At 35.9% G+C, this 25,054-nt stretch overlaps 1 protein-coding gene across 1 annotated transcript in view; it reads left to right on the top strand.

Moving 5' to 3' along the window:
* The first annotated feature begins 1,380 nt into the window (after positions 1-1,380).
* Positions 1,381-25,054, top strand: part of LOC106768409 (katanin p60 ATPase-containing subunit A-like 2) — a 26,608-nt gene continuing 2,934 nt past the window's right edge. The window contains exons 1-8 of the mRNA XM_014653557.2: positions 1,381-1,541; positions 1,851-2,024; positions 2,126-2,181; positions 2,859-2,924; positions 3,034-3,141; positions 12,150-12,216; positions 12,444-12,528; positions 18,450-18,610. Of these exons, the coding sequence (XP_014509043.1) occupies positions 1,500-1,541; positions 1,851-2,024; positions 2,126-2,181; positions 2,859-2,924; positions 3,034-3,141; positions 12,150-12,216; positions 12,444-12,528; positions 18,450-18,610 (759 nt within the window). The 5' untranslated portion in view covers positions 1,381-1,499. The remainder of the gene's footprint in view (positions 1,542-1,850; positions 2,025-2,125; positions 2,182-2,858; positions 2,925-3,033; positions 3,142-12,149; positions 12,217-12,443; positions 12,529-18,449; positions 18,611-25,054) is intronic.

The following is a 25,054-nucleotide window of genomic DNA, read 5'->3' on the forward strand; positions in this document are numbered from 1 at the left end:
GCAAATGCATTTGTTGATATGAGTAGCCAAATTAATTCCTTGAAGCTATCCTTCAACCGTATAGTCTCATACCTATACTGTCTCTAGATCCCTCTCATTCTGGTATATGTTCGATTCTTTCATGTGACCTTTCCACTGGAAGCCTGCCAGGAGCCGCTCCTTGTTCGTGCCTCTTGCACCGACGATCACTCCCCGCCTTCGTCAATGCCAGGGTGTCACATGCCCACCAACTTCCGCTTGGTTTGTCCTCGAACCACATCGTACTAGGAGAGGCTAGGCTCTGATACCATTTGTAACACCCTGACAACTTACAGGGAATATTGACTGCTCCCACACATCAACACTAGGCTTTCCAATGTGCTTTGTCCTCACTCGCACACTTTCCGGGAAAACTTCCCAGTAGGTCACCCATCCCTAAATTACTCCAGGCTAAACATGCTTAACCATTGAGTTCTTATGGGTTAGACTACCGAAAAACAAATTTAATTTCTTTGATTTTAGTCCTTTGAAACTAATACCGTTAAAAAAGTTGCTGATGTGGCTAAGAGTAATTTCTTGCAAAATAATTTCATAATTTCTTTTTTATTATATTAAATTTGTAACTATTTTTTTATTAATATTTGTAAGTATTTTTATTAAGTAGACTCAATCTAGATCAGCGTGTTTCTAATTAAAGATGGAAAGAAATTGTAAGTTCTAATTTAATCTTCCAATTCGAAAATAAATTATGAATTAAAAGAACATACACAAAATAACAATTGCAAAAGGGTTATTTTCTGACCCCATTAACTATATATATTTGATTGTTTTGTAAATATCACCAAACTCAACATCATTAATAATAAATATAGGTAAGTATTGATTAAAACTTACCATAACAACAATAGAACCCTAAATACCTCGATGAGAAAACATCATGAGCAACAAGGTGATCAGCACCTCATCTCAAATAATTTGTGGATTTGAATTCATCATTCATTAACGGGTTATATAATTATAAATTTTTATTTTCAAACAGAGTGAACATATATAAATGGATAAAATGAATGATGTATTTTATTTTTGCTAACTTTAATTTATAGCATTTAAAGTTAAAGTGAAAGCGCTTGAACATGTTCACTCATTAATCATATTTATGATTTTTAATAAATGAAAATGATTATCTAAGATAATTATTATCTGGAGGCATGAAATTTAACACGCGTTGGTTAAAAATCTGGCAGTAGGTGATAAAATAATAAATTACAAATTTAAAATTTAATAAATGAATTAGGTATATCGGAAATAAGACAGTTTAATAACATTAATGACTTTTGCTCCACGTGATTTAAGGCTCTTCTCAATTCTTGCATATTATGCCTATAAATTATAGTCTGTGTAATTTATATATAGATTTTCTGGCTGTTTCTCACACTCTCCAACAAGAGCCAGAGAGAGTGCAGCCTTGCCTCGCTGGTGATCCATTCTAGAGAGAGAAACACTTCTTCCACTCTCTCTCTATGATGGCCGACGATCCCATGCCCACGCGCTGGTCTTTCCAGGTTTTCTATCTCTCTCTTCTCTCCCTTTCCTCGCAAAACTAATTGCGATTCTCGATTCTTTGTTATTCATTTTTCTTACCATGACATTCACATCGCGTTTCGTTGATCATTCTATAAAGGATTCTTATAGTTGCTCCGATTTGTTTGCTCACTAGCTTGAATAATGTCACGGAAATTTTACTTTGCCTAGATAGATTGTGTGTTTTTGTATATTTTTTGGACTGTTTGGTTTTGTTGATTCGGTGGTGGACTGAATTTTACTTTTGTTGCTACCGAGAGTTGTACGTAATTTTAATTTTGGATCTTCAGGACTTCAAATTTTATTATGATGCTAAGTTTGGTAGGAAGAAGGCTGAGAAGAATGGCGAGACTGCTGGTGAAGCGGTGGTAAGTAATGGAGTTTCATTGGGCATTGTGTCCAATGGCAATCCGCATGCAAAAAAGGCATCGGAAATGGCTGTCTATGAGCAGTTTCGAACTGAGGTACTATGTTTGAGACATGCATGTTTCTTGTGTAACCGGTCATTCATTACTCCTTAAAATTTCGCTGAGGTGTTTCGCCATGCTTTGATTTTGTGTTTCAGGGGCAGAACCAGATACACTCAAATGGATTTTCGCCGGTTAATATGGATGAAAGGCCGTATGATTTTCTGAACCATCACGTTGTGTTATTGGATTCTGTTGTTGGCACATGTTCACTTAAAAATGTTAAAAGTCAATTGTATCAGAAACAGATACGATGCCTTTCGTAATTGATCGAGTAACATATTAGTTCAGTTATGATTAAAGTCCTAGATACTAAAAAAAATAGACATTCAGGATCATTCGACAAACAGACAATGAAGTTTCTGTTTTCTTTCACTGCATTTTGAATTTGCTGACTTTTATGCGTAGTCCATACCTTTGAGGCTCTCGCCTCACCTAAAGGAAACAAAATTGATAATTTTATATTTTCTCACAGTTGCAACAGTTAGTAATATCATTTCTTGAATTCTCCTGTTCTAGTGGACTATGTGGAAGATAGTGAATTTGCTAACAAGTAAAGAGAAGTTGACAATAATATACAGTTTTATATCTTCTAGAAATCACAGTTGATATCTTCTGTTGTTTAATGAATCACGATTGATATTGATCCTTTGATCTTTGTTCACAATTTCTACCTTTAGTATTATCAACTTATGAGTTTTATGATTCTGTGGGACCATATAGAAGATAAAGAACTTATTCACTCTTAGAATTACTGATAACTAAGAAAATATGGAAGATATAAAATTTATTCATCTGCAACTCTCGGATAATTATCCCTAACATTTTCAGGCATAAATCTTTGCTTCCACCTTTTGAGTCTGCAGAAATGCGAACTTTAGCAGAGAGCCTAAGTAGGTATATTTCCTCTCTTAATCTTTCTAACAATTTTTATACAAATGCTGACTATTTGGAGTAATTACCTGCTTGTTGGTCAAAATTTTCAACGCCCATCATATTGTTGCAGGGATATCATTCGTGGAAGTCCAGATGTAACGTGGGAAAGTATCAAGGGCTTAGAGAATGCCAAACGTTTGCTGAAAGAGGCTGTTGTGATGCCAATTAAGTATCCCAAGTAGGTATCCCTATTGAAAATTTTCTATACCTAACATTCCTTAGAGTTGTTGACAACCATTTTGTTTGACTGCTTGTCAAGATAATTTTGTGTATGTTGTAAATGAGATCTTTTCATTGGATGTTGCTGGTCATTTACATTGACAATGAATAAACTAGTGTTTTTAATTTAAGATGAAAGCAAGGGTATCAATAATGTTAATACTAACCTTCTATTGATTTAGTTTTATTGTATGGTGATTTAGTTTACTGTATGGTGATTCAGTTTTTTGTGAGAAATATCTTGAACCAATATTTTATTTAGATTGTTCATGCCTGTTGTTGGGTTCTCAACAATAACAATGCAAAACACAAGAACAAGATTAAAAGAAACACTTTTATTGATCTGGGAAGGTTCTATAGATAGAGGGTTTAACACAATTCAGTGTTTTATCTAATCTCATAACAGTCTCTATATATATAGAACCTAAACTATTGGAATAACAGGAAATCACTAGAATATTTGTAGTACCACTACCACATGTTCTACTATTCCCTTACAACAAATATTCTAACTGCCTGAGTGAGTTCTTTAGCGGATTGTTTGCTATGCATGCTTTAGTGACAATGAAGTTACATCTCACAACCCATGCTCCAGTCTACCCTTAATATGTTCAAATGTCAACATGCCAAACACCCTCAAATTCTCATAATTTGTAGGCTTTCCACTCTGTTGAGATTAAAACAGAGAAATATATTTCTAAAGGGCTTAATAGACCCTCCTCATGTTCTATTATTTATATAGATAAAGAGTTGATACAATAGGGAGATGGAAAGTCAAGGATCTATCCTAGACTGCTAGGTACAATCATTAGAGATAACCCAACACACTACTCCCTACTTTAGTCCTACTGACTACACTAACATAGGTAGACTTAGTAATTATTTTACCATTAAACTCATACACACAACTCTCACACAACTCACACACACTAACCAATAATTCTAACACTCCCCCTCAAGTTGGAGCATACAAATTGTATGAACCAAGCTTGGAATAGATAAACTCAATTTTGAAACAAATGATTTTTCTTCAAGAGTGTGAGGCAGTGTGTTATCACACGTCAACGAACTAACAGTAGCTTGTGAAACTTCAACTTCAGAAGTGGATGACGGAGAGCAGTGGTGGACAATGACAATCTGCAAGGACGAAATCCCTCATCAAGTAAGGACGGGGCCTATAGTGGCTAAATGCGACAAAACTGCAGGGACTGCCATCTCTGAGACTGATGGGTGATGGGGCCTGTAGTGGCTGAAAGCTACAAATCTACAGGGACTACCATACTTATGTGGCTTGAACTACCATACTTGACTTGCAATGTCTTGGAAACATAAACATACTCCCCCTCACCGTGAACGGTGGAAACAGTGAAATTGTTGATTGGGATTGGAAGCATCTCAGTTGCTAAAGATAAACATGCATAAATGACTTTCACCAAAGAGATTTCCACTAAAAGTGGATGACGTCCTGCAGCAGTAAACAACATCAAACTGCAAGAACGGATTAAGGCCTATAGATGCAAACAACAACAGATCTGTAGGGACTGGATTTCCATCACCACTAATAGATGGGGAGCCTTCAAAGGCTAACAACAAATCTGGCCTTGGTATAACTCATCATGAATCCGTTGGACAACTAACTCAACTTTTGCCAATCTGGCTTCAATTTCAGCACGTCGAGAACTAATTGTAGAAGACATATCATCGCACTGTGCATCAAACATAGCAAGGAATCCCATATCAAAAGCCGTTAAGGCACCACCACCACGCTTCCCCAGCTTTTCACGGGTGTGCAGCTTGTGCAAAGCCTCTTGACCTTGTTGCGTCTTGAGGAAGCTGAGGAAGTCATAGAATTGACGGGGTGTGGATAAAGCAAAAGAGTCAAACCACTTATCGCGGATACCAATAATGCAAACCTTCTTCAAACGATATCGGTTATCAAGGTTGCCCAACTGATGCAACTGTGAGGAGAAAAGACAGGGTGTATACCCATTGCTAAGATAATTATTACTAGCAAAGAGAACGACCCGAAAACCGAGAGCGGTGAGAGCAAGGGAAGCACTCTGAATATATACTTCATGGCGACAAGGAGTAGCACGCAACTGACTATGGCTGAGGGAAGAAGCCATGAGAGAGGGAGATCAACAACATACGAGAAGAAGGAAGTAGGCAGTAAAGGGATGCGGAAGCATGCAAGGAGAAGATTCTGTGAAGACAATGAAGATGGCACCAATGGTTGATATGGAGGGTCAGATCAGAGATAGGAAGGTCCAGCGAGTCGACCAGAAGTGACACAGTGTGATTTCGACGCCGGGAAGGCGGCGCGTGACAAACACGCGTCCGAGCTCAGCTGGAGAAAGGCGGCGCGTGGAGGCGCGTTGACCGGAGTCTGGTCCTGACTCCGGTGGGGTTGGCCGTCGCTGGAGGAGGCGGTCCAAATCCGCTGGTCACCGATCAAAACTGTGACGGTGGCCGGCGACAAACGGTGGTCGACGACGGACTGATTTGGCGCTCATGGTGGCGCGTTCGGAGGAGTCTGGTCCTGTCTCTGGCAGGGTTGGCCGTCGCTCGAAGAGACGATCCAGATCCGCTAGCCAGCAGACGAAATTGCAACGGTGGCCGGCGGCGAACGGTGGCCAGCGACTACGGCGACTGATTGTAGCGGCGCCGACTGTGGCATCAATAGCATCAAAACAGCGAAGAGTAAATCATGCGAAGTGGAGGCATTTCCCTTTCTAGGGTTCCCAGGAGACTTATCTCTTTGATTCTAGGTGCAGATGAATGGAAGAACAACTTCTTAGCTGTTATCAGAAAAGCAAAGTGTCGGTAATATTAGAGGAGGACTGCCCACTGAAGCACAAAGGCATAGGTTGAAAAGGAGACTTTAGAGGATCAGAGAACCTGCTCTGATACCATGTTGAGATTAAAAAAGACAAATATATATCTAAAGGGCTTAATAGACCCTCCTCATGTTCTATTATTTATATAGATAAAGAGTTGATACAATCGGGAGATGGAAGGTCAAGGATCTGTCCTAGACTGCTAGGTACAATCATTAGAGATAACCCAACACACTAGTCCCTACTTTAGTCTTACTGACTACACTAACATAGGTAGACTTAGTAATTATTTTACCATTAAACTCATACACACAGCTCACACAACTCACACTCACTAACCAATAATTCTAACAGAATACTTCCATACAAGTCTTATTGTTTAGAGTTGATGATGGACTCTTTCTTATCAAGTAGAGAGCAGTCTTTGTAGCTTTCCCCTAGAAGGACTTAGGCAATCCAGGCCCTAGCAACATATATCTCACCCTTTCCAAAATGATTTTGTTGTTCCTCTTAGCAAACCTATTTTGTTGTGATGTTCTTGCAACTGTCTTCTACCTTTTTATACCTCCTGCCTTGCAAGAGTCATTGAATTCCTCTGAAAAAAATTCTAGTCCATTGTTGTACTCAAAACTTCTAGCTCGTTTCCCTGTCAATTAATCACCATGGTGTGCCACGTGGCACCTTTTTACATGTTCCACAATTAGCCAAAAGTCTTATCTTTGTGCAAAAGCTCACAAAGGATTTAAATTGTTTAGTAACATGTTTCTCAACTTGTCATGGGGAAGACAATTTTAACAAAAAGCTGACAACGGATTTAAATTGTTTAGTAACATTTTTCTCAACTTATTGTATTTTTTAGGACCTTGCTACGGGGAAGACGATTTTAACTGCTATGTAGCAAAGTGGGTTATATTTGTTGGAGTTAGATTACCAAAGCAAAACAAAAATCACGAGTCAACAAGCTACATCTAAGACGTGGGCAAATTCCCAAATATGGTTATATCATAAAAGACTTGGGCATCCTTCATTCAATCTTATCAAGTCCTTATTTTCCCATTTGTTTTCCAAGGATTTTGTTGAGTCTTTTAATTGTGATATTTGTCAGTTGTCAAAACACTGTTGTGTATCTTATCCTATTAGTAATAAAAAGGGTACTTTTCCATTTGATTTAATTCAATCTGACGTTTGGGGACCTGTCGTAGAATCTATATCCAGAGCCAAATGGTTCGTTACCGTTATTGATGATTGTACCCGTGTCATTTGGACATACCCTATGAAAAGTAAATCAGAAGTTTTTCAAATCTTTATTAATTTTTTCCACGTTGTCCAAAATCAATTTGGAAAAAATATCAAAAGATTCATGTCTGATAATGGTACTAAATATGTGAATAATGAATTTGTCAATTTTGTCTCATAGTGGTATTGTTCATGAACTAACATGTGTAAACACCCCTCAACGAAACGGGTTGCAGAAAGAAAGCATCGTCATCTTCTTGAAGTAACTATAAATTTTCTTTTTCAAATGTCTGTTCCAAAAAATTACTGGGGAGAAACAGTGTTAACTGCCACATATCTCATCAACATATTACCTACTCGTATCTTAATTGGCATTAGTCCTATAGAGTCTCTATTGTCTTTTGTTCCTTCTTTCCCCTAATAACAAGTCTACTTAGTCGAGTCTTTGGATGTATTGTTTTTGTTCCCTCTCATAATGCTAACCGTAGTAAATTAGATCTCAAAGCTCTTAAATGTGTCTTTATTGGATATCCTTCTAATAAAAAATGGTATAAATGTTATCATCCTTAGATTCGTCTCATCTTTATTACCATGGATGTCACCTTTCATGAAACACAATCCTTTTATGTCAGTCTACCACTTCAGGGGGAGAAATTGAAGTGGATGAACTCTCCATGTCATTACCATATTTGCCTTTGCAGGATGCCCAAGATCTGAGCAATGAAGCTACCATAGTCTATAGTGAGGAAGAAGACAAATTTTTTGGCAAAAAACATGAAAGAAGGAAACAACCCACTTTGACTCTCGGGCAAGAAAAATTGTCTAATCCGAAGGTGAGGATCCTTGAAGATAACAACGAGAAGGTAAATATTACTGAGGATTTATCCATTACATTAAGAAAAGAAAGAAGATCATGTGCTAAATATCCTATTTCTCAGTATGTTTGCACTAACAATCTCTCTGAGAAGCATAGAAGCTTTAGTGTTGCCATTGATGCCGCAAAAATTCCTACCTCAATCCAGGAGGTCATGAAACTTGAACATTGGAATCAAGCCATAAAGAAGGGATGAATGCAATAGAAAGAAATTCAACTTGAGAGATTGTTAGTGCAATAGACAAGAGGCAAGAATGCAGTAGGGTGTAGATGGATATTCACAGTGAAACATAAGACAAATGGGACAATAGAAAGATATAAAGCTAGATTGATGGCAAAAGGATATACCCAAACTTATGGGATTATTTATGAGGAGACGTTTGCCCCAATGACAAAGATGAATACAGTTCGAGTTGTTCTCGTTTTGACTACTCATTTTTTGGATGGGACTTACACCAGTTGAATGTGAAGAATGCCTTTCTTCATAGAAATATAGAAGAGGAAGTGTACATGGAGATTTCCCTAGGCTTTGAAGTGAAAAATGTTAAAAAAGGTATGTCTCCTAAAGAAAGCATTGTATGGTCTTAAGCAATCCCCTAGAGCATGGTTTGGAAAATTTACAAAAGCAATGGTTTCCTTGGGATACAAACAAAGCCATGAAGATCATACCTTATTCATAAAGCACTCTTGTATTGGTAAACTCACTTTATTGCTTGTTTATGTGGATGATATGATTATTGTAGGAGATGATGAAATAGAAAAAATAGTGTTAAAAGAAAAATTGGCAGCCCAATTTGGAATGGAAGACCTAGGAAAACACTAATATTTTCTTGGAATAAAGGTTGCATACTCTAAGAATGAAATTTTCATCTCCCAAAGACATTGCTTATGTAGTTAGTAATTGATATCCTCAAAGAAATAGGAAAGCTGGGATGTAGAACCTCAACAGTTCCTATAGAATAGAATCACAAAATTGGAAGGGAAGAAAATGTTCCTGTAGAGAAGGCCCAATATCAGAGATTGGTAGGAAAATTGATTTATCTATCACACACAAGACCAAACATTGCTTATGCAATTAGTGTAGTGAGCCAATTTATGCATGATCCAAGAGAGAGACACATGCAAGTAGTTGACAAAATTCTCCAATACTTGAAATCAAGTCTAGGAAAGGGGCTATTATTCATAAGGGAAGACATATTGACTATGAAAATATAAACTGATTCATGTTCCTACAGAACATCAGATCACAAATATTTTTACAAAAGGGCTCCCTCCCAGTAGATTTCAAGATCTTGTACGAAAGTTGAGAATGATTGATATTCATTTACCAACTTGAGGGGGAGTGTTGTAATTAGAGGAAGCATATGTAGAATCTTCTTAATTAGAGAAAATATCTATAGAATATTCCTAATTAGTGAAAACATTGGTAGGATCTTCTAGATTATTTTTCAGTATATTGTTTCTTTATTTCCCTTTTTTAGAAGATTAAATAGCTACAAATAGATGTAATGAGAATGTAATTGATACAAATGAAAATAGTAAAGTTATTCTCTTTTCCAAGTCTCCTTGTCCAATATTGGTAGTTAAACCACCCTGATAAAATATACATATACTGATTGACAAACATCTTTCAGTTATCAAACATCTTTGATTTGATCTCTACACCTTCTTTGAGTTTCAAGGTCTCGAAGAATTCCTTCATTGGTCACATGTGATAAGTGTATCTTGAGTCCATGACTTAGTTCCTCTATGTCCAAACGTAGACACCACTAGCACCCTAGAAAACTTTTAGCTTTTCAGATGCTACAATAACATCAACTAGTTCTCTCTTGAAATGGCCCATTTCTCTCTTTTTGTGTGTAACTTGTCTTGAAGTGACCTTTTGGAAATGTATATAAGAGGAGGGATAAGAGGATTGAATATGATAGCTATAACCTCTTTAGCTGTTTTCATATTTTACATGTAATTGACTATTATAAATGGTTGGTTTTTGGGAGGGGAAAAGGTTGATGATTATATTCTGGGGAGTAAGGGGGTGTTGTGACACAGGATGACTCATGAATGATACCTTCCTTTTGACAAAAGGAAATAAGTCCATGATTAAAGTTATCTTTAGTATTATTGGATCTAATCCTCATAATGTTAACACCAAATTGATTTTTTACCATGGAGAAAAAACACCGAACCTCATTTTTGTTTTAGTAAGAAAATCCATGTGACACGAGTACAATCATCTATAAAGTTAAGAAACCATCGGGCACCAGAAACATTTGGGACAGTTGAGGGACACAACACATCAGTATGAATTGAGACTTGCCACATCTAATTTTCTAAAAAGGGAAGGGAGTAATGATTTTATGACCCTAAAGGAAGGATATCCAAGGTGATAGTGATGTAGGAAGACCTTCTCTGGTAGGATACTGCGAGTTTATGAGAGGAGGAAAAGGAAATATGTTAGTTGGTTAATGTGTATGAGGGGTGAGAATATGTTAGAATACAGAGGAGAGTTAGTTAGGCGGTTGGAGGGAAAGGGGAGCCTATATAAGGCATAGGAAACATTGTACAAGGGTTGGATATTGATTTCTTTGTATAGGCAGGACATTACATATCCTGTGGAGGAGCGAATTATCCCTTGGGAGGCTTGTATCATTGTTTGGTGGTTCATACAGAAGAAATATACATAATTCTTTTCTTCTTTTCTGTGCTGAGTGTGCGTGTTTCTGGTGTGAATTGATAGTTCTTGATCTTTCTTGATCCAAGAACCTATCAAATTGGTCCGACCTGTCAGATCCAATCGAAGGTAGAGCGAGATGGAGGGCAAGCTACACGTCTTGGAGAATCGAATCGAAGGAAGGATGAGTGTGTTGGAGAATGCGCGAGAGGAGTTGAAGGCCGACGCGATGGGCATTCGCCAAGACTTTAAAGAATCGACGCGAGTGGTGGAAGGGTTGGGCAAGCCAGGGTTCTGTTAATGAGAATTGGAGAAGGAGAAGGGAGAGTTCAGAGGATGAATTGGATGAAGACCGAGGAGACTCCCAACCTAATTGGGTGAAAAGGGTAGAATTACCCACTTTCGAAGGGCTTGATCCTATGGGGTGGGTTGCTAGGGCAGAAATTTTTTGAGATTCAAAGGGTGGCGGAAAAGGACAAACTTCGATTGGCATTCATCTGCATGGAGGGCAGCGCCAACTACTAGTTCAGGTTTTGGAAAACTAAGGTGATGAACCCTTCGTGTGAGGATTTTCGTGACGCATTGGTGCAGTGATTGAATAACTTGCCGAATAGGTTGTAACATGCAGGAGACAATTGAAGTTAGGGTTTATGGAAGTGTGATTCCATTCCTAGGTTCTAATGAAATACAAGTGTTTTTCAGCTGAAGCTTCTCACTTTGCACCTTTTCTGGGAGTGTTATTTCTTTGGACTGCCTAGTGCCTTGATGGGTTTTATTTATGTTTGCTTTAATGGGGTGATTTACCAAAAGGTCATATAATTTGATAGTACAATTTAAGTAGGACAACCATTAGAGGTGTACATTAGGAGGAGTAAATGATAAGATTCTTAGGGATTGATTATTTGTTTTGTGACAGTTATTGAGTAAATTGTGAATTTTTAATTGTAAAATAGGGTAGAGTAAAACCAGGATGGACAATGGACGTAATTAGTAAAAGAGATCTGTTGATAGAAAAAAAAAAAAAAATTCTCATTTTAAAGTCCTTGAATAAGGGAACAGAAACAGGTCTAGCTGATTCACATATTTCGGGTGCTGCTTGTTTGAAAATGACAGATACTCTAGATTTGTTATTTTGAAATTTGGACCATATGGGTTTGTTAGTTTATGTTTTTTGGGAATTTGAGATCATATTCTAAGTTCCCTGTCATGCTAAAATGGCTATATTAATATATTGTTTATTGAAAAGGTTAACTAATAGATCTCCTACACATGCATATAAAGTTTACTAGAGAACTAGAGATATGAGTAAAATATTTTCATGGTCAAGCGAATCTTTCTCCTTTTTCTAGGTATTTCACTGGTCTGTTATCACCATGGAAGGGCATCCTCCTCTTTGGACCACCAGGAACAGGAAAGGTTTGTATTGTTATTCCATCATTAAGATTCACTAGATTGCCTCCTAGTGCCATTCTAAAATTGTAAGTGAATGTTAATGTGTGTGCACATAAAATTAAAAATTCAAAAGTAATTTGTATTGGAAGAAATATTCAGCCGTTCTACTTTCATATTTTGATCGAGCAGTTTTTTTTTTTTTTTTTTCCTTTTTGAATTATTAATCCTAATTTTTGGTTTGATTGTTGCAGACAATGCTTGCTAAGGCAGTTGCGACAGAGTGCAAGACTACCTTTTTTAATATTTCAGCATCATCTGTAGTTAGCAAATGGCGAGGCATGTTTCTTGACTTTCTCCCTCTTCTTTTTTAGATTATTTGTTTTGTAAATCTTTATCTAGGTACCGTATGAAACATGAAAGTGTTTATTTTTATAATTGCAGTGTATGTTATTTTTTCTTAAGGAAATAGGATAATCTGTCTGGAAGATGGTACAGCTAACTATTTTTTTTTAAGAAGTTACGATGATAACTACATTCTATACTGCCAATTGACATACTCCCTTTTTGGTTTCGAAAGGTTTTTGTTCAAGACGATTGTCCTCTGATTTACTTAGCCAAATAGATATAGAATGGCATATGTAGCATATATATCTTAAAAGAAAGGTCAATATCAATCAGAGAAGCTCAAAACAACTATTTGATATAGCATGGGTGATTTGGATTAAAACAATTGATTGCATGACTTGAATTTAATTTTAATCTGCACCATTTGCTATTTTCAGCTTCTCTCACATCTCGTTGTAGGCCAATGATCACAAAGAATGAGCGGACAATAGGTATCCATTAGAGGTCACATGTATGTTAGTTGCCCATTAGTTTAATAGCTAGTTATAATATATCAGTTTGCTAGGTTGAATTAGTGGTCACATTTTAGTTATTTACCCAATAGTTTAGTAGGTAGTTACAATATGAGTTAGCTAGGTTGGATTAGTCAAATTTCTGGGTAGGGAAAATTAGAAGAATAGGGCGTGTTGCCTATAAAATGAGGGACTAAGAGGGAGAAAGGATCTTGTTATTTTGTGAGAAAATTAGGGCCTCCAATTTGTTTGGTGCAAATCATTAGATAATTAAATTACTCTAACATATGTAATTTCTTTCTAGTTCATAAAGAAAATTATGCCGAGAAATCTTAGACAACATATTTTTTAGTGTGTTCTATTTCTTATCTCTATTCTTTCTATAAAAGGGCTCAAGAACTTACTTGAATTCATTCTGAAATGATTCAAGAATGTTCTTTTAATGGACATTTGATGTTTTCTCTTCCAAGGTTGTCAAACTCGAGAGTTTAAGTAAACTCGTAAGAGTCCAATAAACTCGACTCGTAAGTTCGACTCGTAAACTCGTAAGAATTTACTTTACATGAAAAATAATTATAAAATAATATCTAATTTAAATAAGTTTACAAAATTATATAACTTTAAATAAATAAATTTATTAAAATATTATATAAAAATATTAACATAAATTAAAATATCAAGTGTCTATTTTTAATTGATGATATAATTATTAAAAACCATTAAAAAAAAGCAGTGCAGCAGTTGAAGCCTAAAACAAAATACTAATAAGGCTTAGTACTTTTCAGAAAAAAAAAAGAAAAAAAAAATTACTTCACTTACATTACACCATATGAAGGACAAACTTACCTCACTTACATTACACCACATGAAACACAAACCAAGGGCTGTGAGCATAACAGTGAAATAAAGGCACTATGAATGCGAAACAAAGTAAACTATCAGAGGCGAAACAGTGCGACCACTGAAGGAGGCACGATGCGATGCGTCCATCGATGATGGCGAGATTGTGGCCAACAACGACTGCAAACCAGGGCAAAACGCAAGCGAGGATGAAACACGAGCAACAACTACTGAATCGCATAGGCGAAGCACAATACTAAGTGAATCGCATAGGCGAAGCACAATACTAAGTGAATCGTAGGAGACGAGAGCTTCGTCACTCAACCTAAATCAGAGAACCCTAATATGGTGAGCCCTAAATCTTCATGAACTCGCCAAATTGAAAGCACACTCGCGATTTCAGTCGAGTCTACCGATTCTACCATCGAGCCCACCGATTCTACACCAAATCCGAGTTTGCTTCCGAGTTAACTCGGAAGGACTGAGTTAGCACGTAAACTCGTCCGAGTTAACGAGTTAACTCGCGAGTTTAATAACCATGTTCTCTTCTATTACTTTCTTTGATATCTTTCCTGATACGAAAACAAGCAAAAAACGCAAGGAGGGTTGAATTGTGTTTTAAGAATTATCAAAAACATTTTAAAAAGCTTTGTTTGATAGGTGATAATGGATGAAGTTTAATATTAAGTGTCAAGAAAGTTTTCTTAAGAACTGTGCTTGATGAAGAGTAGACGTAACTTCAAGGTGATATAGATGCATTATCTAAAAAACCTTTCAGAGATTGTTTTCTAAAATCTCTCATTCAAATATTAGTTACATTTAAAACCATATAATATAAAAATGATTAGAGATTATAAGATTTACAAGGTATTTTTATCTTGATACTTGAAAAAGAGAATGATTCTATTATTTTCATTCATAGTAATTACATTCTCCTTACCTCTATTTGTAGCAATGTAATCTTCTAGAAAGGGAAATAAGGAAACAAAATAATCTAGAAGATCATACACATGTTTTCTCTAATTAGGAAGATTCTATAGATATTTTTTCTATTTGTAGCAATCTAATCTTCTAGAAAGGGAAATAAGGAAACAAAATAATCTAGAAGATCATACACATGTTTTCTCTAATTAGGAAGATTTCTATAGATATTTTCTCTAATTGAGAAGATTCTATAGATATTTCCTCTAATTACAACACTCTCCTTCAAGTTGGTAAATGAATATCAATGATTCTCAACTTGTCTACAAGATCATGAAATCTACCTGGAGGGAGCCTTTTTGTGAGAATGTCTGATATCTGAAATTCTGTAGAAACATCAGTTGTAATCACAAAACCTCTGTCTAGATTATTTTTGATGAAATGTCTGTCAATCTCAATGTGTTTGGTCCTGTCCCTTTTGTGAGAATGTCTGATATCTGAAGTTCTGTAGGAACATCAATTGTAATCACAAAGCTTCTGTCTAGATTATCTTTAATGAAATGTGTGTCAATCTCTGTCAAAACCGTGATTGGCGTGGTGTATTTTAGGAAGTTTTATATTTGATGTGATGTATTTCTATAACAGTTGTGTGCTGCCATTATTAGGTTTATTTATGTATGATTGATCCCGTAATCATAGGGATCTGTCCATTAGAATTAGAAGTCCATATTTCCTAAAATAGGCTGCAGACTCATGTATATATTTAGAGGTTAGTAACCTCATAAAAGTAATAAGAAAGAATATTATTCCTTCTAAATTTGAGAATCTCAATGTGTTTGGTCCTATCATGTTGCATTGGATTATGGACTATGCTGATGGCAGACTTATTGTCACAATGTAGTTGCACACGATTATCCACCTTGACTTTAAGATCATCCAAAATGATTTTCATCCAGAGTCTTTCACAAATTCCTTGAGGAAGAGCTCGGAATTCAGCTTCTGCACTAGAACGAGATACAATATCTTGCTTTTTGCTCTTCCATGTTACTAGACTACCTCCAAGAAACACACAATACCCAGAAGTAGATTTTCTGTTAGTAACAAAACCTGCATAGTCAACATCAATATATATTTTCATAGTCAATGTGTCTTCCCTTTTGAATAATAGCCCCTTTCCTGCACTTGACTTCAAGTATTGGAGAATTTTGTCAACCGCATGCATGTGTCTCTCTCTTGGTTCATGCATAAATTGGCTCACTATACTTGACTTCAAATATTGGAGAATTTTATCAACTGCATGCATGTGTCTCTCTCTTGGGTCATGCATAAATTGGCTCATTACACTAATTGCATAAGTAATGTCTGCTCTTGTGTGTGATAGATAAATCAATTTTCCTACCAATCTCTGATATTGGGCCTTCTCTACATGAGCACTTTCCTCACTCCCAATTCTGTGATTCTGTTCTATAGGAACTGTTGAGGTTCTACATCCCAATTTTCCTGTTTCTTTGCAGAGATCAAGTATATATTTCCTTTAGGAGATGAAAATTCCGTTCTTGGAGTAAGCAACCTCTAATCCAAGAAAATATTTGAGTTTTCCTAGATCCTTCATTTCAAACTAGGCTGCCAATTTTTCTTTTAACGCCGATTTTTCTGTTTCATCATCTCCTACAATAGTCATATCATCCATATAGACAAGCAATGGAGTGAGTTTACCTGTAGAAGAATGCTTTATGAATAGAGTATGATTTCCTTGGTTTTGTCTGTATCCAAGGAAACCATTGCTTTTCGTAAATCTTCTAGACGTAGAACCTAAGCAAACCACTTGTCTGATGAAGTCATGATGCTTATAAAGATTTGTTTTACACTTTGTTATTTAAGTAAAAAATCAAAACCAAATAAAAGGGTCTCTTGAACTTTAATCTAACACTATGATGTGAAATTGGCCCCAAGGGCTTCCTTCCTTTTTCCTTTTTTCCAAAGAATGTAACCCTTTTGGAGAGAGCATTCAACAAAGCAAAAGCAATTTTTTTAATCTTCTGATAACTCCCTCAACATTTGAAATCTTTGTCTAAATAATTCAAAACCTGAACTATTTATTAAAAGACTATCATGTCCTTAATGAAGTTAGAGGAAAGAAAATTAATTTTAATATCTCTAGAATATGTAATGATACATTTATAATTTAAAAATAGTGCCTTGAAGAACTGCCGTCTGTGTATGTCTATCTGTTTTATTTTGTAAATAGGTGTATTTCTCCCCACCTTTTTTAATAAAGAATCCAGCTTTTAACAGGTAGAATATATTTGTTATTTTATGTGGAACTCGTACTTTAACATTTAGTACAATTGAATTTTTGATTGGCATCTATAAGATCTATAAGATGACGAGAGCTTCTAGTTCAGCCCATATTTTAAAAATAGTTTATTTGCATGTCGGTATTATTCATAATTCCATGCATATTTGTGGATTTACCTTGCTCATTGAACGGTTTTGAAATGCCCATAGATGATAGTGTAGCTTCTTTATCAGTGTGTTAATTAAATCCTGAATAGAAGTGTGCAGAGAAAAGTCCCATAAGTGTGCTGTGCTAGATAGATAACCTTTATTTCTTAATTTCTTTATGTATTTTATACAATTTACACCAAGTAAATACAAATTCTCATACATGATACAAATTAAAAATTACTCATGACAGTCGTAATTAACATAAGTCTTAAATAAGACAAAAGTCAAATACAAGTCTTTTACATGTTGCCATGTCTCAGAACAAGAGGCAGCAGTCATCGGACTGAGAAGAGAGGCAAAGAGGTCACGAGAGTTGAGCAAGGCAGCAATCTCTTATCAGACCCAGTCAGAGAGTAGAGAAACCAGAAACCAGTTTCCAGAGAAGAGAAAACAGAGGCAGAGAAAGTGATAAACCAGTCAACAAAGTGCTAGCGTGAGAGACAAATGAGGTCGAGAGACTTTGTGCAGAAAAATGAGGGTTGGGTCAAGAGAACTACTGGAAACAATATCTTTTTCATTTATGTCATAAGCGGAATATTGTTTTTGAAATTGAAATCTCTAAAATAGGCCCCTAAATAAGTCCTATTAGGCTAATACATTTAGAGGGAATGTTAGAATCAAAAGTCCTATCCCATCCACTAGGGCCCCTAAACCAGTCACCAGAGTGCTGGGTTGAGAGAACTGAGTTCAAGAATCTTTGTACAGAAAAATGAGGGCTGGGTCAAGAGGTATACTGAGAAGCAACAGCTTTTTCATTGATTTCATAAGCGAAATATTGTTTCGGAAACTAAAATCTCTAAAAGAGATCTCTAAATAGACCCGAATAGGCTACTATTAGTGTTTACAGGAATTTTTGGAATCAAGGGTCGCTATTTCATTCACATAGGCACTATTGTCTGCAATGGAAACCACACTGCACCACTTCTCTATTTCTGTCGGGGTGGCTTACAGTGCACTGCTTAAAAGCTTGCTACTTAAATAAAACTGAGACAAAGATGAGGAAAACTCATAAACATGCGAAACATTATTTTGATAAATGAGGGCTTTTAACGTGCTGATCTTTCGGCTTCCTCTTTGTTGTAGGTTTTACTTTTGAATATGTACATTTCAGAAGTTATTTTTGAACTGCAGGTGATTCGGAGAAGTTAGTGAAAGTGTTATTTGAACTTGCAAGGCATCATGCACCCTCAACAATATTTCTAGACGAAATTGATGCAATCATTAGTCAACGTGGGGAATCTCGTAGTGAACATGAAGCAAGTAGACGGTTGAAAACTGAGCTTCTTGTTCAGGTGATGCTTGTTTCTTACATTGAACATACTTTTTATAATCAAGTTAGTTAACTCCACCCAGTTCATATTTTAGACCATTTTTTATATATGATCCAAAATGTCCCTTGGAATAAGATTTTGGACTATTATCGCCATCTGAGCTAGCTTTTGGAGTTAGATAATACCAAACCCGTCCTACATTTAGAACCCATATGGGTCATCAGCAAAACAATTGAAAAAAATTGTACTTGTAGGGGATAGTTTTACAGAGATATCAATTTCATCACTTAAAGGTGGACCAACGATTTTTGTAGTAGCAACCAATGGCCATCGTAAAACTTTATATTGAAAACCAGTAAGAAAATACCATATCATTTTTGACTTTAAATGTAGTTATTACAAGAGTTAACAATCTTACAATATACGACACTTTATAATTTGATGACAATGTTAAAAACGCTTACACTGCTAGTGTATTTAAATTTAATTCTTTATTCAGTATTCTTGTTTCTGATCATACAATACCCCCACTAAATTTGAACCTTGATCTTTACTTTTTTGAGACAAAGAATAATGAGAGTTAAATGTCTACTGCACTATCAATCTAACCATGATTGATAAGCTAATTTTTCAATCATGAATTATATATCATATTCAATGATGAATATAATGAAAGTAACTTTAAATGTGTCATATTGTTACGTATCCGAGTAGGGAACATAACGAAATCACCCTCTCACACACTCAAAACAAGCAAAAGAATAATAAAAGAATGGAATAGAACGAATGAACTTCTTTTATTGATGGTAATAACTGGGTAAAAACAAGTAAACAATAACTGAGAGCATAACCTCCTTCAGTCATCCAATAATTGGAAGCATAACCTTCGTCAATTAACCTAGAGCATAACCTCCTTTACAAAACTCACAAATCAAAAGCATACCCTTAACCCTAGACTCTAACTTTATTTATACTAATTATTTCCCGTCCATCTCTCACTAAATATTTCCCTATAATATATTTGCATTTAATATAAATATCCCTATATATAAATATCTCCCATATATTATCCTAGCATATATCCTTAATTATAAATATCTTATATTGNTATATTTGCATTTAATATAAATATCCCTATATATAAATATCTCCCATATATTATCCTAGCATATATCCTTAATTATAAATATCTTATATTGAATATTTCCCTAGAATATATATTTATTTACTCTAATTAACTTATACTGAATATCTTATATCAAGGTTGGAAACGAGGAGTTTGATCTCATGGCTCCTCATCAATTAAGGTCTGGAGGCTCGGGTGGTGGCCATTCGTCCTCGTCTTCTGCCAATATCATGACTCTCATGCTCCTGTCCGGGCAGCGGTGAGCAGGACCGAACATTTCGCCGCACCTAAAGCACCTTCCTTCTTTCCTTCGTTTCTCATACTCCTCATAAGGTAGATTTCTCAGGTTTCTTTCCTTTCGTCCGGACCCCACATTCTCTGTGATTGCCGCTCGACTTTCCACAGAAGTTACCGTTCGGTTCTGGATAGGGCGACTGGGCTCCAACCACGTATTCGAACCGTTCGGTCTCTCCCCAGAGTGATTCTCGATCATACTTTCGCCTCAAGTTCTCGCACCTCCGTGGAGCTCCTCTGCGTCCCTTGCCATCCTCATAGCGGTCATCAACTCCTGTTGGTTTAGAAGCCGTACTTGCTTATAAATCTCCTCCTGTAGCCCTGCCATGAAGTACCCCATTAGTTGTGCCTCAGTTACTCTGAACGTTTGTCCTACCAAGATTTTGAAATCTTGTATGTAATCTTCCACTGACCCTGTCTGCCTGCTGGACGCCAACCTTTTAAAGATTGACCCCTGACTTCTTCCTCCAAGTCGGTTCACCATCGCCTCCTTCAACCCTATCCACATACGGTTTTTGGTCTCGCGCTCCAAAATCTAAACCAATACCCAGCGCTACCCTCCATGCCGATATAGGCTAGGCGTAGTTTTTCCTCCTCATCAACCCCTTGTAATTCAAAAAATTTGTCAGCCCTGTTGATCCAATTTGGTGGACCAACCCCTTCAAAATTTGGCAATTCAGCCCTTTTCTTCCAATCACCGTTCGGTCCACCACCTCCACCACCGATCTTCTCTCCTTCTTTGTCCTTGTGCTGGTTCTCTCTTTTCCCGTTGACCGAGCTCTGGCTTTCATCCGAGTTCTCATCGTTTTGATGAGTTCGTTTTTCCAGCATCATCATCAATTGTTGCATGTCTTTGCGGAGTGTCGTTGATTCCGCCACCATGTCCTTGCGGAGTGCCGCTGATTCCGCCACCTTGGACATCTCCATGTTTTCTAGTTTGATCTCCATGCCATCCAGTCTTCCTTCGATTGCATTCACTCTTCCCTCCATGATTTCTTTCTCCCTCTTATTGATCCGGCAGTTTCCTCGCCCTTGACGGATTCGGCAGGTCGGACCAATTGTTACGTATCCGAGTAGGGAACGTAATGAAATCACCCTCTCACACACTCAAAACAAGCAAAAGAATAATAAAAGAATGGAATAGAACGAATGAACTTCTTTTATTGATGATAATAACTGGGTAAACACAAGTAAACAATAACTGGGAGCATAACCTCCTTCAGTCATCCAATAATTGGGAGAATAACCTCCGTCAATTATCCTGGAGCATAACCTCCTTTACAAAACTCACAAATCAAAAGCATACCCTTAACCCTAGACTCTAACTTTATTTATACTAATTAAATATTTCCCTATAATATATTTGCATTTAATATAAATATCCCTATACATAAATATCTTCCCATATATTATCCTAGCATATATCCTTAATTATAAATATCTTATATTGAATATTTCTCTAGAATATATATTTATTTACTCTAATTAACTATATTTATTTACTCTAATTAACTTATACTAAATATCTTATATTAAATATTTTCCTGGAATATATATTTATTTACTCTAATTAACTTATACTATATTTATTTACTCTAATTAACTTATACTGAATATCTTATATTAAATATTTTCCTGGAATATATATTTATTTACTCTAATTAACTTATACTATATTTATTTACTCTAATTAACTTATACTGAATATCCTCCCACCTTATACCCTAACACATATAAATTAACAATAGTGCTCAATATAATATCTTTTTACTTGAGAAAAATATAAATAGATAATGAATTTGAGAGCATTATCACCCCTCTCATATGTTCTCACATTGATATTGATAGAATTCTTATACAATGAGTATAGGGCAGAACAAAGATCAAACTAGAGTGCTGGGTACAAAGATAGGTAGAGCTCATATAAAAGTTTTCCAATAAAACTGCATTAATGATTTGGAGCATACAAAACTTGGAACAAATAAATTCAATTTGAGGTGCCTTAAGGATTTTGTTAACATATGTGCAAGTTAACCACGGGATCCGACAAACTCAGTACAAATCAGTACAAATTTCTTTGGACAACTTATCCTGAACAAAGTACTCGTGAATCTCTATGTGTTTAATCCTTTCATGAAGCACTATTTGGAAGCAATGTAGAGGAATTGTTTTGCCCATATAAACTCAAAAGTGAGGGATGCCATTGCGCTACACTTAGCTTCAGCAGTTGACTGAGAAACAACATTTTATTTCTTGCTCTTCCAAGAAATCCGATTTCCTCCATAGAAAACAAAATATCTAGGTCTAAAATTGATTACACAATATTTTATTTCTTGCGCTACCTTTGATTGAGTTACTTCTATACCCAAAATATATTTGAGATTTCCAAAATTCTTGGTCTAAAATCGATTACATAGGTGTTCCTTTAACTGAGATAATCTAGTGACATCATTCTTTATTATGATTATAACATTGGAATACACTATAAGTATAGACATTTTCCAAGGGAGGTGTGACAGTAAAAATAGTAAAAATAGAATGATCTGGCTCCTTACATTTCAACCCAAATATTTGAACAATGTGACTGAATTTTCTAAACCAGGCACATGGAGATTGCTTGATAAGGAGATCGATGTAGTTTACAAACTATACTAAACTCTCCCTGAGCAACAAACTTAGGAGGTTGCTTCTTGCAAACTTCTTCCTCAAGATTTTCTTGTAGAAAACTATTCTTAATATCTAACTGATGAAGAGGGTTGGAAAAGTTTGATATTAGTCATTTTGGCCATTAGAGAGAAAGTATTATTGTAGTCATGGCCATAGATCTAAGTTTTATATCATGTACAATACACACAAACATAGACTCAGGAAGGAATGGAAAAGAGGTTCATTTTGAAAAACAATGAAATATAGAAATTTATTATTCAAAGAAGAAGAGATCATTTTGTTAATGAGATGACAATAAGAATGGCATCGCCCAAATGATAGATAGGCAGATTGACAAATGACAGATAGGCAAATTGACACTAATCAATAAGGTACAAGTAGTTTCAACTAAGTGTGTATCTTTTCTTTATGCCATACCATTTTGCTGAGGTGTACTAATGATAGGTGAACTAATGTTAAAAATCCATGTGAATTTAAAATAATAGAAAAACGAGAAGAAAAGTATTCTTTAACATTATCATTCCTTAAGACCTGATCACTTTGCCAAATTAGTTTTTGATCTCTTTAAGGAAAGACTCAAATATTCAAAAGTTCAGACCTAGCTTCATTAAGAAAATCCAAGTGTAACAATAATATTCATTAATGAGTGATGAAATAACGAAGGTCAAAGGACGTGACTTGGACCTCAAATGTTAGAATGAATTATAGAAATATAGAGTTGCATCTTGTTTCAATTCTTTTTTGGAAAAGAAGATTGAACATGTTTTCTTAGTTGACATGACTCACATTCTAAGGTTTGAAGTTTGTAAGTTCAAGAAACATCCTTTTTAATTTTGATAAATGTGGATGACCTAAGCAATCATGCAAGAGCTTAGGAGATGGGGATGCTAAACAAGACATTGACAAAAATAGTAGAGTCCTCTGTATTCATGTCCTTCACCAATTGATCTGCTTGTACCACGCTCTGGTATAACAAAGAACTTGGCATAAATGGTTATGAAAAAATTTAAAAATTTGTTTAATTGACTTAAGAAAATTAGGTTAAATGAACAATTAGGGACAATAAGAACATGCTTTAGGTAAAAGGAAAGAGACAGGGAGATTTGACCAACTCTCTATGAAGTAACTTTGGATCCATTTTCTAAAGTAATAACATGAGAAATTTAGTAATTTAGTACGAGAAATAGAAGAAAATAATGAAGGATATCTAGGAATATGATCAGAAGCACTTGAATCGATTTTTCATGAACTTTGACACTACAAGGTTGGAGAAATTCAAGCTTTTGACAAAATAGAATAAGTGAAAGGCTGTGCTTGGTTGTCATACTTTAACCTAAGGTGTTCCATATATTCTTCACTAGAGTACATTGGCTTAGGAACTTCAAATTTTGAGATAAAGTTGTCATGTTTGGAAAGCCATGTAAACAGTAAGAGTTCTCTTGGGTTTGACCCATTCTTTTATAGTATGTGCATCAGGGACACTCAACCATGAGGACACCCTCCTCTAGTGCCACAACCTCCCTTTTTACAAGTAGAAATTATGACATGAGAGATAGTCCTTGAAGATAAGTTGAACAAGGTTGAGGTAGGGAGACAGTCGAATAATGCAATAATGAAAATAGAAGGCAACCTAGGGTTTCAAGAGAGAGAAAACTAGGGTTTCAAGAGAGAGAAACCTAGGGTTTTATGTGAGAGAAACTATGGTCAACACCAGAAGACTTCACCAAATGGTACTAGAACAAAGAACAAAAGACAACAATGGGCTCAAAGAGCTTAGACAGGTTAAATTGTGGTAGTTCAAAAAGATTTCGACCATTGGAAGGTGGCAAGTGAGACACATGCACCTAGGACAACTGTGACAGTGTATCGAAAGACAAAACTTCAATGATGAACAACGGCAGATGGCTACATATTATAACAGACAATAGCGAACTACACAAACAATGACCAGATCACAATTCCTTTTTCAGATAGATGAATTTATGAGTACTTGATCACTTTCTCACATGCTCTCATATTTATATTGATAGAATTCTTATACAATTAGTATGGCGAAGAGCAAAGATCAAACTAGAGTTCTAAGTACAAACATAGATAAAGCTCATCCAACCGTTTTTCAATTCAACTACTTCCTACCTACATTTAAAACCTATTCTAACATGACAAAAGGTCTACCTGTGCGTGCAACAGATGCAGATGTAGTGGAACTAGATTGCTGACGATCCTCATACCATCTGAGAAATTCNTTGAAGATTNNAGGGTTGTCTANAGAATTTGATGAAGTAGGATGGTCTGCAGACTGGGGTTGAGGTGGTGGACCAGAATTCGCCATTGCTACAGATCGAGGAGGACGTCCATGAAGCGCATAACATCTATCA

The sequence above is a fragment of the Vigna radiata genome, chromosome 7 (assembly GCF_000741045.1).
Source record: "Vigna radiata var. radiata cultivar VC1973A chromosome 7, Vradiata_ver6, whole genome shotgun sequence".
NCBI lineage: Eukaryota > Viridiplantae > Streptophyta > Magnoliopsida > Fabales > Fabaceae > Vigna > Vigna radiata.